Source organism: Vombatus ursinus, unplaced genomic scaffold (genome assembly GCF_900497805.2).
Source record: "Vombatus ursinus unplaced genomic scaffold, bare-nosed wombat genome assembly UNPS02014926.1, whole genome shotgun sequence".
Taxonomy (NCBI): domain Eukaryota; kingdom Metazoa; phylum Chordata; class Mammalia; order Diprotodontia; family Vombatidae; genus Vombatus; species Vombatus ursinus.
Window position 1 is genome coordinate 2,364,234 of NW_020954704.1, and position 15,205 is coordinate 2,379,438.

Here is a 15,205-nt window from a genome sequence, read left to right on the forward strand (position 1 = left end):
TATGTGTATATATACAAACATATACAGAATGTAGAATGGTGTTTGACATGCATACATACTCACATATGATGTTCTGTGAACAGAGTCAAAAGGTATGAACAATTTAGCCAATTTTTTCCTACATGGACCCAGATAATGTTCTAGAATGGTCCGACCAATTCATACATCTGCCCACAGCTGTTTCATGTTCTTGTCTTTTTTCAGCTTCTTCAAACATGGATTATTTCCCTTTTTAAAATAATAATTTTTGTCAGTTTGGTGGATGTGAGGTAATGTTTCAGAGTGTTTGGAGTTAGTACTTCGGAGTTCTTTTAATAAGAGAAATTTTAATTTCTCTTATTATTAATGATTTAGGGCATTTTTTATGTAATTGTTGATAATTTGCCTTTCTTCTTTTCACAACCATTTCATTGAATCTTTCGCTACTTATCTCTTCCAACCTAGGCATTTTTCAGAGGTTTAGAGAGGTTAGTGTACCCAAGGTCAGTCACATACGTAAGTAGCAGAGTCAGGATTCAAACACAGGTCTTTTCATTCTAAACATGGTGGTGCTTCCTCCTCTCTAGGGCATAAATTCTCTGGACCAGATCCCCCGATAGCCTACAAAAAGTCTTTGGGATTTGCCTCATTCAGCTCATTCACTAATTCTAAAATTTCAGGCATGCTTCTCAGTCAGTCTTCCACTCAAACTGGGGAGGAGAGAAAAAGAAGAGTCTGTATGAGTTTTCCTCATCATCTCAAAAATATGCAACACAATCTGACATTCCCCAAAATCTATTTGTTCCTGTCTTCTCTTTTCTCCTTCCCCAGATTATCAGGCATGATGAGGGTTTCAAGAAGGGCCCATTCTCACTGCATTCTTTCCTTTCTCTTTCTGTGTGAGCACGTTCAGCCTAGGCCTGTCCTTCCTTCTTGTCTATTTTTTGTTAAATGGTGTGACCTTTTATATTTAGTTCATACTCCTCTTCCGTCCTTTACTCCTTCCCATAGGGAATGTGACACAATAGAAAGAGCACAGCTTAGGAGACTACCACTTACCATCTGATCTTGGGCGAGTAATTGAACCTGGGCTTTTATTCGCTCACATAAAATATAGGTTTTGGGGGCAGCTAGGTGGCGCAGTAGATAGAGCTCTGGCCCTGGAGTCAGGAGGACCTGAGTTCAAATCCAGCCTCAGACACATAACACTTACTAGCTGTGTGACTCTGGGCAAGTCACTTAATCCCAGTTGCCTCGTCAAAAAAAAAAAAGGTATATCTATCTATCTATATCTATATCTGTATCTATATCTATCTATCTATCTGTATATGTTTTGGGAAGAGATGATGTCTAATGTCTATACTGCCCTGTACCTTTCCTCAGCTTTCTCCAGATTCCACCTCCTTCTCCTATCTTGCAGCATTACTACCCTGGAAAACTCTGACCTGAGACCCTCCTTTCCCTATTTATTGATGACTTCCTTCCTAAGACCACATTGGGAAGTCACGCTTCATCTTGCTTTCACCTCAATTCTTTCTGTGCTCCACCTCCTTCTTTTTGCTAGTCATATTGCTCTTGAGTGGGTGTCCTTCCTCTCCTCTCCTCCCTCTTTTCAGTGCCCCTTTATATGTTGCTTTCCCCCATTAGAATATAAGCCCTTTGAGGGAGAGCAGGGACTTTCTTTCTTGCTTGTATCTTCAGTGCTTAGCACAGTGCCTGACACATTAATAAGCCTTCAGTAAATTCTCTATGTCTCTCTCCCTCTCTCCCTCTCTCTCCCTCCCCCCCTCCATCCCTGTCTCTGTCTCTCTCCACGCCCCCATGCTCCTTTCCTCTCTCTCTCTCTTTCTCTCTCTCTCTCTATATATAAATATATATATATGTGTGTACACACACACACACACACACACACACACACACACACACACACACACGGCAGCTAGGTGGCGCAGTGGATAGAGCACCGGCCCTGAAGTCAGAAGGACCTGAGTTCAAATCCAGCCTCAGACCAAACACTTGACACTTACTAGCTGTGTGACCCTAGGCAAGTCACTTAACCCCAATTGCCTTAAAAAAAAAAATATATATATATGTTTATATCGTAGTAGTGGAAAGGACTATATATATATATATATATATAGTCCTTTCCACTACTAAGATTTCATGTCCAGTGGTTAGGAGAAGACATGGGCCCTGGCCCATCCTGGCCCTAAGGCTAGCCCTATGCAACCCTAAGGTCTTTTACACCTAAGACACCTAAAGCTCTTCCTAAAGACCCCTGAGGTAAGAGAAGACAAGGGAGGGTACTTTGTGAGGGTTGGAGATACAGAAGAATTACAAAAGTCCTCAATCCTTGGCCAAAGATATAAAGTACCCCAGAAACTGGGGAGTTGGATTGTAAACCAATCCAATCCTATGAATTATATACTTACTAAGTACGTTGAATTGTGACAGATACTGGGGATAAAAAGAATGAATTGGGGCAGCGAGATGGCACAGTGGATAGAGCACCGGCCTGGAGTCAGGAGGACCTGAGTTCAAATCTGGTTTTACACCAGACATTTGACATTGACACTTACTAGCTGTGTGACCCTGGGCAAGTCACTTAACCCTAATTGCCTCAAAAAGAAAAGAAAAGAAAAGAATGAATGAAGTGCTTATTATGTGCTCAGCTCTTCAAAAGCAAGACAGTCCCAGACCTCAGGGAACTTACATTCTAATGAAAGGAAACTTGTAACCAGATAAGCGTGCACATACACACACACACACACACACACACACACACACAATTTTCAGAGGTATAGAGCACTGATAACTAATGGTGTCAGGAATTTCTCTTGTAGCAGGTGGAAACCTTGAATGAAACTAGGGATTTTAAGAGGGGAGGGTGGAAAAGGAGAGCATTCTGGGCCTGGAGAACAGCCTGTCTGAAGGCACAGGGAGAAAAGATAGAATGCCAGGGTCAGAGAACGGAAAGTTAAAAAAAAAATGAAGCTTTCCTTGCTTCTTAATGTATGTGTATATTTAAAGAAAATTAACCTGTATGTAGTATAAAAGAAATTATTCAATCTATGTTATAGATCCCAAAAAGCTAAGAGGGAAAAAAAGTAATGTTGAAACTTGATTTGGATATGTAATATTCCTTATAGAAATTTATGTAGACTCCTTCCCATTTGGTCTGATCATCATGCAGTGCTATAATTATTATGCATTTCATTATGTTTTGGATAAACTTTCTTGTAAGTTTTATTTGATAACAGTAGTAACCTCTATGCCTGTATTCTTGGTCTACAAAACTTGTTATACAGTGTGATTTTCTGCTCACACTTAAAAGAATATTGCCAGGGACCATATCTCCTATTTCTTTTGCATCCCTCAATAACATTTAATAGAGTGCTTAAGCTCAGAGTTTTTACTTGATAATAAATGAATGCTTATTGCACGAATGAGTGAAAGAATGAGTTTGTCAGTACCCATGGGGGTTTTGACTCCAATAGGAACAAACCTTCACCAAGCTGGAGCCTAACCAAAAGGTTATGCGCAGCTCTGGGAAACAAGCCCAGACCTTGCTTTCTGATATACCTTGTGGCTTGGCTGGGAACCAAACTCATTCTTTTTTGGCCTCTGAAAGGACACTCCCTCCTTCCATTGACCTATTTAAGTCCCAAAACTCCCCCGTTTTTTGTTTTTTTTGGCTAGGCAATGGGGTTAAGTGACTTGCCCAGGGTCACACAGCTAGTAAGTGTTATGTGTCTGAGGCTGTATTTGAACTCAGGTCATTCTGAATCCATGGCCGGTGCTCTATCCTCTGCGCCACCTAGCTGCCCCTAAAACTCCCCCTTTTCAACTAATTTTCTCCTTTAGTGCACATTTGAATCCTTTGGATGCAAGACGGCTGTCATGACCTCTCAGCTACAGAGGCCTTCTTCTGCTGGCCCTACGCACAAAATGGAGGAATACTGGTCAGAGCCTAGGACTTGCTAGGTTTATCTTTTTAAGAAGCCCAGAATTGAAAAACGTTCAAGATCTTTGTTTGAGGAAGTTCCGAGCACTGATAATGGTATCCGGAACGTCTTCCCATAGAACTAGTGGAGCCTTGAATGAAAGTAGGAATTCTAAGAAGGAGGAGGTAAGGAGAGAGGCAATTGCAGGCATGGAGGATGGTCTGTTCAAAGGCACAGAGAGAGGAGATAGTCAAAAACCTCCAGACCAAGGACCTGAAGTCAGGATTGCAATCCCAGGATCACAGGACTTGGGGCTGGAAGGGACCTTGGAAATTATGTAGTTCCAAACCTTGATCTGACAGATGGGGAAACTGAGAGCCAAGCCAAGTTCCTGTCACATGCACAACAGAAAGCGTGATCAGGCAAATTGATGCGTTCACTTCTCTCTGGTTGGAGTGCTATGACACAGCCCTTTTTATTTAGGGGAGGGGCAGGGAAACATGCCCATGCCAGTTACTGCTTGGCCATGGTGCACGCTTGCCTGTACTCAGCTTGGCTGATACCTTGAGGGAGGAGGATGAGTGCTTTTCCCTGCTGGCGCGCTGCATGGTTTTTGACGTGGAATTTCCATTTGCCCACAGGGCCACGTTGTCCACAACTGGAAGGTGAGATGGTTTGTATTGAGGCAGAACACGCTGCTGTATTATAAGCTTGAGGGGGGCCGGAGAGGGACCTCTCCTAAAGGCCGGATCCTCCTGGATGGCTGTACCATCACGTGCCCTTGCCTGGAGTATGAGAATAGACCGGTATGTGGAAAAAGTTCTTACTTTTTTTATTTAAAAAAAGAAGAGAAAAACAGTGGGATGAAAGTCCCTTCCCTTTAGTTCTTTCTTTTCTCTACTCATCCCCAGACTCCTACCACCATTGCCCGCTTGGATTTATTCTTATTATGGTCAACTTGATGTTTTGATATGACCTCTCTAGGATGTTTTTACCACTTTATTATCATTTTTAGTAGTTATAATGATGACAGTAATTCGCATTTATATGACACTTTGTTTCCAGAATGCTTTCCTAACAAAAGCCCTTTGAGGTAGGTAGCATAATTGGTATTAGTCCCATTTTACAGATGAGGAAACTCAGGCACTGAGAAGCAATACTTATGATCATGGCAGAATTAAAATCCAAGATTCTGGATTATAAATTGAGCACTCTAACTACTGAGCACATTGCCTTTTACCATTTTGGTGATTGACTCTTGACTTGTGCTAAGATTTGTTCTTCTTAACATTAGAGGCAAGCCTACCCCATCCTTATAAAGCAACTGAATTAATGAATCAATCGATATGTTTTCATAATATAATGAAATATGCTAGGCACTAGAACTACCATCTATAAGACATATGCTCTCCCTTTATAGAAGAAAGGAAAAAAAGCATTTATAAGTGCCTACCTAATAATTGCCAATAATAAATTAAATCATGCTTAATAAATAAAAATCCAGTGTTCCTAAGCACTTTACAAATATACTATCTTCACAGCAACCCTGAGAGGTAAGTACTATTATTTTCCCCCTTTTACAACTGAGGAAACTGAGGCAGACAGAAAGAACCAGAGAGGTCTTCTAGTCTGAGCTCCTCATTTTTCTGATGAGAGAACAGATGTTCAGTGACTTGTTCACAGTTCCATAGTTAACAGGTGACAAAGAGGGTCCTCTTGCCATTTTGCTGTATTTTCTCTCCAGTTTCCCTACACATTGCATTTTAAGAATTCTTAGTAAATGATTTAAGATTAAGTAAATGACCAATTTCAAGAGATAACAAGTGGAGGTCACTTCTAGCTTTAAATCCTGTGGCTATGATGAAGTCTTGTCTCTGCCTATGAGTACTGTTCAAAGCCTAAGCAAGCTCAGGAGATAGGATGACAATTTATGGGTAGTGAGAATTTTAGACTTTTAGAAAATCATTATCCTATAGGACCTGAAATGCTAAGGGATTTTGGTGTCTAGAATCCAATCTCATTGGTCTCTAAGGCATTTTAGATCCATAGGGTTCTTTGTTTCATCCTGATTGGGTCCCAGAGGGTGTTCTAACCCTTCCACTCTTTTGCATATTCTTGCCAAGCTCCAATGTGATTGGCTGACTCTGTTTCTTGCCACAGCTCCTCATTAAGCTGAGGACCAGAACATCCACAGACTACTTCTTGGAGGCTTGTTCCAGAGAAGAGAGGGATGCCTGGGCCTTTGAAATAACAGGTGCAATTCATGCCGGACAACCAGGAAAAGTCCAGCAGCTTCACATCATGAAAAACTCCTTCCAGCTTCCCTCTCACATCAGCCTTCAGTGAGTGTGACTTCCTCTTTCCACGTCCTGTCCTACATTTATCACTATCTTCAGAGCTTTTAAGGGCAAGTGATTAATCATGCCACATCTTCGTGGTTCAGTTGTTTCAATCGTGTCTAAAGCTTTGTGACCCCATTTGGGGTTTTCTTGGCAAAGATACTGGAGTAGTTTCCCATTTCCTTCTCTAGCTCATTCTACAGATGAGGAAACGGAGGCAAATAGAGTGAAGTGACTTGCCCAGGGTCACACAGCTAGTAAGTGTCAAATGTCTGAGGCTGGATTTGAACTCGGGTCTTCCAGATTCAGGCCCACTGCTCTATCCACGGTGCCACCTAGCTGCCCAATAATGCTACATACTTGATCCATAGTTCTACTACTCTTCCAGGTATCAATCTTCCCATTCCTGTTTGATATTTTTTACTTCAACCTACAAATGGTTCTTTGAAGCACCTCAGTCAGTCAGTCAAGAAGCATTTATTAAGTGCCTGCCATGTTCCAGTTCTGTGCTAAGTGCTGGGCATATGAAGACAAAAGACAGTCCCTGCTCTCAGTGACAGAGACAACGTGTAAACAACTATGTATGAACAAGATAGAAGAGTTAGCTGGGATTTGAAGGAAGCCATGGAGGCCAGGATGTAGAAATGAGGGGGGAGAGAATTCCAGAAATAGAGGACGAACAGTGGAAATGTCTGGAACTTGTGTGAGGAACAAAGAGGCCATTGTCACTGGATTGCAAAATACATTGGGAGGAGTAAGGTGTAAAAAGACTAGAAAGTTAGGAAGGGGCCAGGTTATGAAGGGTTTTATATTTGATCTCAAATTCTGTCATTTCTCTTCCCGCCCCTCCCCCCCAAATCCCTCTACTCCACCGTGTTAGATTCAGAACTACCTCCTGGTCCTGCCAAGCCATCTTGCTACTAATCCATCTATTAGCAGCTTACCTTCTAATAATATAGACCACTTTCAGCCAGCTCTCTTCCCTCGTACACCATGGCCAGATGGGTACATTTTGGCAAAGGGTGCCTTTCCCACATTGAACAAGACACTAATTCCTTTCTCTTGCATTGCGTAGTGATATAATTGATAAGATGCATGACAGTAGTTGTGGAATACGCCCATCGCCCAACATGGAACAGGGAAGCACCTATAAAAAGACCTTCATAGGTATGCCCGAGGAGATGGCCACTTGTTGGCTGGCAGGGGAGGGTGGGTTGCACTATGCAAATACACAGATAGCTGGGGGTCTGGAATTTTGCTCAAGGGGTTTCAGAGATAATGTGCCTGGGCCTGCTTGAGTTGAACTCAGCGCCATGTCCTGGCCCGCTTGGCTGTGCTGAGGTAGAATTTGTTGGCAAACTGTTGGGTAGTGGGGTGTGCCATCAATGTTCTTTGTCATTATGGTGGGGCACACTGGCAGTCTTTCAGTCTGCTGTGGGGTTGTGTTGTCAGACAGTCTGTTTTTATTTGGGATGAGGCTGGCGATTTAACGGGTCTGGATGCTGAGAGGCTTGTGAAGGAGGCAATACCTTCTGCCCTAGGGAGATTTGACCTGTCTTCACCTTCCCCCAGGCTCTTCTCTGGTGGACTGGCTAATCTCCAGTCACTTTGCTGCTAGTCGGATTGAAGCTGTCACTCTTGCCTCCATGCTGATGGAGGAGAACTTCCTTCAGCCCATTGGAAACCGAAGCACTGAGGCCATTCGCTCTGGGGATTTAGCAGAGCAGTTTGTAGATGATTCCACGGCCCTGTACATTTTTGTAAGTGGTAGCAGCACCTCCATTAATAGTACCTTCCTTTCCATTGCCTGCTGCTGGAGACACAGACTTGCGTAGAGGAGGTTAGAAAAAATTGTGCAATGTGTGCTATACAGCTATGGGGAGGGGTGGAATTAGTCACACGAACAATTTCATTATGGGTTCTGATCTGTTTCTGACTCGAGGAATTTAATTTTCTTGGAAGCCCAATCGTTGCTCCTTTCTTTATTTTCTGTAGACTGAAAGCTATAAGAAGAAGACAAATTTGAAAGAGGAATTCAACTTTAGCACCGCTGAACTGAGTGGCACAGTGATTAAACAAGGATATTTAGCCAAGCAGGTATAGCTAAGTGGGCTTCTCAATTGGGCAGAAAGAGAATACCATGCCAACTGTAGTAGCCAGGGAATGAGGGAAGAGAATCTATGGTGCAGTTTGGATTACACAGACAGATATTAGCTATGGGAAGCAAGTTCAAAATGTGCTTGTATTTATTTTTTTTTATTTTGGGGGGGAGGAAGTCTGGACATGGGGTGTTATTGGCATATGGAAATTCTCTCCTCAACCCATTTGGATCAAGAACTCATCTGTGACTTAGTCTTATAGTTGTCTGGGGCACTGAAGCCACACCACCAGCATATGCCAGAGCCAGGACTTGAACTATATATGTATATCTGCATCAATGTGAAGGGCAACTAGGTGGTGCAGTGGATAGGGTCTAGAGTTAGGAAGACTCATCTTCCTGAGTTCAAATCTGACCTCAGACACTTCCTAGCTGCGTGACCCTGGGCAAGTCACTTCACCCTGTTTTCCTCAGTTTCCTCAACTTTAAAATGAGCTAGAGAAAGAAATGGCAAAACCACTCTAGTGTCTTTGCCAAGAAAACCCCAGATGGGTTCACAAAAAATCGGAAATGACTGAACACAAAAAATATCAATGTGAAGTTTGCTAAAAAAACAAACTCTGTTTGCCTAACTTGCCTTCCTGCTTCTCCTCCCCCCAAGTTTTGTTTAGATTAGGACAACACACTCCATTTTCTGTGCTCTCCTTTCTGCAAAATGGAGCTCCTTTTCTCATAAAACTCTTCTGATCAGGGGATGACTTCAGCAAATTCCCAAAACAATGTTGCATATTTTGGTTTGCAGGTTCTGCTTGAACTTGCTTAAAAATTCAGTTGATGTGTGAAAGGATTGTAAGGAACAATTATTTTTCTCTGTTCCAGGGACACAAGAGGAAAAACTGGAAGGTGAGGCGCTTTGTTCTGAGGAGTGACCCTGCTTTCCTGCACTATTACAACCCTTCCAAGGTGAGCACACTTCAGCACCAGCCCTGGGGGGTGATACTTGCAAGCCATGCCTACCTCGAAGGATTATTTTCAGGAAAATCCTCATGATGAAATGTGAGGTGTGACGATTCCTTCCCAGCCATCTCTTTCTTCCTAAACTGATTTATAATTGTTCTTCCTTTCTGTTTCAGTGGACAATAGTGATACCAGTTTTGACCTTTTTCATTTGATTACTGCAGCAGAACCCTTCTAATAGAATTTTCTGTTCTTGTTTTCAATTTCCTCCCCCTCCAAAGTAGACTAGATATTTCTTAAAGATTAGTTTCATTATGGCTCTCCATAGGTCTGTCTTCAAGATTATTTGTGATTACCTGTTGGGAGATCTTGCCTCCCCTGTGATGAAACATTTCAGTCTTATCTTTTCATTCAAGTCTTCCATAATCTAACCCCAATCCTACCTTTCCAATCTTATCGTTCATTTTTCTACACAAACCCTCTGACTTCACCACACAGATTCTCTGGAAATACCCCCTTGCCCTTTCCTGTCTTTGCTCATGACATCCATCCCTACTTCTCTTGCTATTCAAATGCTACTTATCATTTAAGGCCCAACTAAAGTAATATCCCTTCCATGAAGCCTTTAGAGACCTAAAGCCCATAGTCATCTCTCTTTCTTCCTAACTCGTATTTACACTGATTTAACAATGATTGATGTACTTCTTTGTGATATCCCTTGATTAATGTGCCAATTCTATAATATTGTTAGAAATAGAGGTAAAAAATGTTTTTGGATGGGCAGAGTGTCAGATGTCATTATGACAGAAATTCAGCTTTAAGAAAAGAAAGTTTTTGGGTAGGATGGTTCTTTTGTCAGGGAAAAGGGTCAGGCCAGAAGTAATTATCAGACTTTATTTGTGAAGATGTAGCTAATAGACATCCCAAGTCAGCAAGAATGAATGAACGACTGAGGCCAACATTATAGAGTTGATACTGACTTGAAAAGTCCAAGCTTCCTTATCTGAGGAGTGACCCTGCAAACATCCCAGATACTTGTGCACAGGACCACATGACTGTCAGCTGTCGCCATGACTTCTGTTGCCATTATTTTGTTCTAGCTTCAAGCAAATCTTGCTTCTGTAGTTGAAGGCAACTCATTTCTTTTTGCGTTAGTGCAGTCATGATTCTCACTTGGATTTTTTTTGTGTCTACAGGAGGAGAACAAGCCAGTTGGTGGATTTTCCCTCCGGGGCTCCCTGGTTTCAGCTTTGGAGGATAATGGAGTTCCCACTGGTAAGAGACAGCTTCTGCATACCACCCCAAGACAGCAGGGACCACAAGCATTCATCCATTGTCTCAGGAGCACTACACTGATAAAAAAAAAAAAAGGATTGCACAGGTTTGATAGGTGAAAAGAGTAGTCCCTTTATACCTTTTGCTTCTTGGATGTACAATAGGAAGGAAAGATCTTGTTTGCTGCCACTATTTTAGAACAGATAGGGGAAAAAAAAATGGCAGGTGAGGAGACTTCAGTATTTTTCTACATGCTCATGTTTTACTCTGCCCCCAGAAAATGAAATTTCTATGCCTCTGGCACAGGGATGAAGCATTTTTTTTTTGTCTGAGGTACCACTTCGCTAAGACAGTATCATATTTGTGCATTCCACTTGTCAAGACCGAAGCAGTCAGGAGATAAAGAAAAACAATGAGATGGACTACATCACATAGATGGTTTCCTTTGCTCTGTAACTTACTGAGCAGTGAATCGTTTTATTTGGCTCAGACCTATGATTTCATTGGTGATGGAACTTGCAGTATTTCAGTTCTTCCTACCAACACAGATTTGCCACTTATCTTGTAATTACCCTCTTGAGAATTGTCTAGAGGCATTTACTTTTAATTGCCACAGTGGAGGATCCTTCAATTCATATTCACAATACAGCAAGCAATATGCATTGTGAGGCCATTCTTCCATTTCCATTAACTTTACTTTTGGCAAGCATCTGCTAGATTCTAACCACCTCACCTAGCATTGTTTGGTACTGCTCTAATGCATGCTAAGTATCATAGGTACAAGTGCATCTTCTTACCAGGGTAAAGCCCGCTGTAGCTTATTAAAACTTTTCTTTCTTTCCTGGTCGGCAAGAGCAAGTTTGTTGTTACATGGAAGCTCAAAGCTGGAGTTTTAAAAGCAAGCCATCATTTCACTAGTTGACTTTTCTCTCTAGGTGTTAAAGGCAATGTACAAGGCAACCTTTTCAAAGTGATCACAAAGGATGACATCCACTACTACATCCAAGCCAGCAGCAAGGCAGAGAGAGCTGAGTGGATTGAAGCTATCAAGCCATTAACATGATTGAGGTCACCAGGCTCACACCTACCTCAGTAGGACGTCCTATACAAAAGGGAGGATCAGGCCTTTTGTCAAGGCCTTGAACGTTTCAGTGACTTTTGATATACATTTTGGTACCACTTTGATGTGACACTGGAGCTGAGGGCTTCCTAGGAACATTCTAGTTATAGAAAGAAACATCTTCCTCATAAACTAGGAACCCGTGTCTCATTGATGGTCACTATTCCAGCATCATCATTTTGGTGCCAGATTAGGAACTGCTTTTTTATGGAAGCTTAAAAATCACATTCTCCTATGGCCTCACACCAATTTTCACAGATGCTGAGGAGGGATAAAATAGGGCAATTCTTTTTTCTTGATGACAAATGGAAATGGGAGGCTATTTTTAGCTATGTAAATTCCTGAAATGTTTTACAAATACCTTAGACACAGGTGCTTAATAAATAAATATTTGTTGAATAAATGAGAGCTCTCAAAATGCTTCTCAACAAAATCAGTGGTAGTTTAGTGGACAAGACCTCTGGGGTGGAACTCAGTCTGGCTCCAGCACTTAACTTGATGCAGCTCACTCCTGAGCCTTAGACTCATCTATAAATTAAGAATCCCTAACCTCATAGGGACCTGGTTAAGATCAAGTGAGACTGACTATATATGAAAGAACTATGACTTCCAGATTGGAAGTAACCTCAGTTATACCTAACAGCACCCCATCCTAGAAGCATGAATGAGAGCAGTGGTGGTGACATACACTTCAGGTCGAATACTATTTTAACTCTTCCCCTAAATCTTGGGTGATAGAAAACTCTGGTTTTGCACTTGGCATAAAACAAGCCATAAGTCAAGTGGGTGGTCTTGAACTACTTAGACTCTAAGAATGATTGTCCAGTGAGATGCAGCACACCAGAAGAGTGGTCAGTCAGTATGCCAGGATAAGCTGCTAAAATTAGATTAAAAGACAATAAAGAAAAATCTAAAGGGCACAGGGACTAAATCAGGCATGGTCTTGAAATGAATGTTTGCTGAGAATTAGTCTAAATTAGTGAGAATTCTTGGCATCCAAGTAAGGAAGAGGCTAATCTGACTTATCTGTTACTTTCAACCTGGATAAATTAAGCTAATAAAGTATCTGGCCTTATGAAACTAAGTTCTTATAGTTACTTGAATGAATAAAATACAGCATAATTTGTCAATAGACACATCCAAAGGGCTTGAATATAATTTGTTCTCTTTATTTTCTCTTAAATTCTGTTATAGCTTAGCTTGAAAAATCAGGAAACCCAAATGTTCTACCTTACCTTGTTTGCAGACCACTCTTTAAAGCACAATTTTCCATTTGATTTTCAATCAAATTTCTAAATTTCTATGGAGTTAAGCATTTATAGTTTTTCAAAAACAGAAAAGGTATGATGGGAAAACCTTTAAAAATTTTTTGAAAATTCAGACTTCATTTGATACCTGATGACTAGGACAGTGCTACTGTGGCCTATTTCTGACCACCTACATTATCACCTTTCTCTGAACCCAATGTCCAGTCAAATCTCTGTGGCCTTTGTATGGGCCATGCAAGAGAGCACACTCTAAGCCTGGAATGCTCTCCTGCCTTACCTCTGCCTCTCAAAATGCTAATTTCCTTTAAGTACCACCTCCTACAAGAGGCATTTCTTGATCCCTCTTAGCTGCTGGTGCCTTCCTCCCCCCATCCCAAAATTCTCTCTTATGCTATATATGCTGAAACACTTGCATCTCCCAATAGCTTTGAAGCAGCAATGGTTTCACTTTTGCCTTTGTGTCCTCAAAGTTTGATCTCCAAGAAAGTTTCATGGGACTGAAATGTAAAGGCTAGGAATCTTGAGGAAATAATAAATGAATAAAAGCCACCTGTGCATAACATGAAACTATCAACCTAAAAAAATTGAGAATGTAGTGACCAAGATCTGTGATGCTTAGCTCCAATAACCTGGTACATGAAGGCCCAATAGATATATGTTAGTCTTGGTCTGTTTCCTACCTCACCAGAGTTGGCCAAAACAAAGTGAAAAGAGGACTTATTTTCTTCCTGCATTATATTTCTTTTTGCAAAGCCCCAAAAATTGTTGCAATGAGCTGGCCTTGGAGTCAGCATAACCAGGGTTCAAGTTCTGCCTCTAACATACTGGCAATGAGATGCGAGGCCAAGGCAAATTACTTTTTTTTTTCAATGCCCTGACCAAATCCCTAAAACTATTAAATTGCATAATAGTTGCTGATTTGCACTTGTATGGAGCACTTCCTGATTGGGAAACTCCTTTAACTGATGAAAACACAGGTCTTTATACTCATAAGCTTCATGTATACAAACACATACACAGATGGTAGCTAGCATTTACATATGCCTTAATGTTTACAAAGTGCTTTACATGTAATCTCATTTGATTCTCACCACTGTCGTGTAAGATAGGTGTTATTATCCTTGTTTTATAGATGAGGAAACTGAGGCAGAGGTTAAGTGAACTGCCGAGGGTCACATAACTTAAGTGTGAGGTAGGATTTGAATTCTGGTCTCCCTTAGTAGTCCACTGTGTCACCTACCTGTGTATGGTATCACACACACACACTGCATTATGCACTTCAACCACATATAGGAGGCTTGACTGTAGGGATGCATTAAGCTCCTCTTTATCAACTGTTAATCTTGTTAGCACGATCTCCAAAGATGCATAATTCCACAGGTAAAACCTATAGGAGCTCTCTGAAGTGCCAACTCCTTTTCCTGGTTTAATACACACACATGCAAATTTTGTATGTTATATATAAAGATGCCACTAAGCCAATCAATAGAACATGCTCTATAGTTCAGCATGTTTGTTTTTTCCATCATGTTAAGAAATTTGCACAGATCTATTCCTTGAAGGAATGTGGGAAATAACAAAAGACGCTATATTCACCTAGGAGGGAACACTTAACAACGGTCTCAATTCTACATGATAAATACCAGTGAAGTTCACAGTGGAAAATTCAATGTCTATCCACTTCTGTGCATACCTGGCACTATCCTGCCACCTGGACTTTCAAAGTCTAAAAAAAAAAACAATGTCTATAGAAAAGTTTTGATAACATTTCAATTTTCCATTCCAAGGTATGTTTGAAGTGCTCTACACCAGTTAATTTATGATTTGAGTACTTGTTTTCACAAGGAATGTAAAGGTGAAAGATTCACTAAGGCACAAATTTCACTGACCAAACACAGAAAAGCAGCTTATTTTGCTTCACTTAGACATCAAAGAGGGAAGAAAGTGACATTTCCTGCTCCTTTTAGAATAACCTGGGCAATTGAAAGGGTTCTTCCTGAAGGTTACTAAAGAACAGAGCAGAAATTATTTCTCTCTTAAATATTCTTCCTCACTTTTATTCCATACTCTCATTAACTACAGCGACCCCAGCCCCTAAGAGAGACTGAAATAAGAAATTTGACCTTGAAATAGCACCGGAAAAGTGCCTTTTTATTAGGCACTCAGTACATATTTATTTGAGTCACAATAATGAGGTTGGCTTGGCTCAATCTCATGCATGTTCT

At 41.1% G+C, this 15,205-nt stretch overlaps 1 protein-coding gene across 1 annotated transcript in view; it reads left to right on the forward strand.

Annotated features, from left to right (window-relative positions):
• PLEK2 (pleckstrin 2) overlaps positions 1-12,792 on the forward strand; it is a 16,748-nt gene extending 3,956 nt beyond the window's left edge. Inside the window, exons 2-9 of the mRNA XM_027843750.1 lie at positions 4,565-4,729; positions 6,084-6,265; positions 7,338-7,429; positions 7,835-8,022; positions 8,258-8,359; positions 9,240-9,323; positions 10,514-10,592; positions 11,528-12,792. Coding sequence (XP_027699551.1) covers positions 4,565-4,729; positions 6,084-6,265; positions 7,338-7,429; positions 7,835-8,022; positions 8,258-8,359; positions 9,240-9,323; positions 10,514-10,592; positions 11,528-11,655 — 1,020 coding nt within the window. The 3' untranslated portion in view covers positions 11,656-12,792. The remainder of the gene's footprint in view (positions 1-4,564; positions 4,730-6,083; positions 6,266-7,337; positions 7,430-7,834; positions 8,023-8,257; positions 8,360-9,239; positions 9,324-10,513; positions 10,593-11,527) is intronic.
• The last annotated feature ends 2,413 nt before the right edge of the window (positions 12,793-15,205 follow it).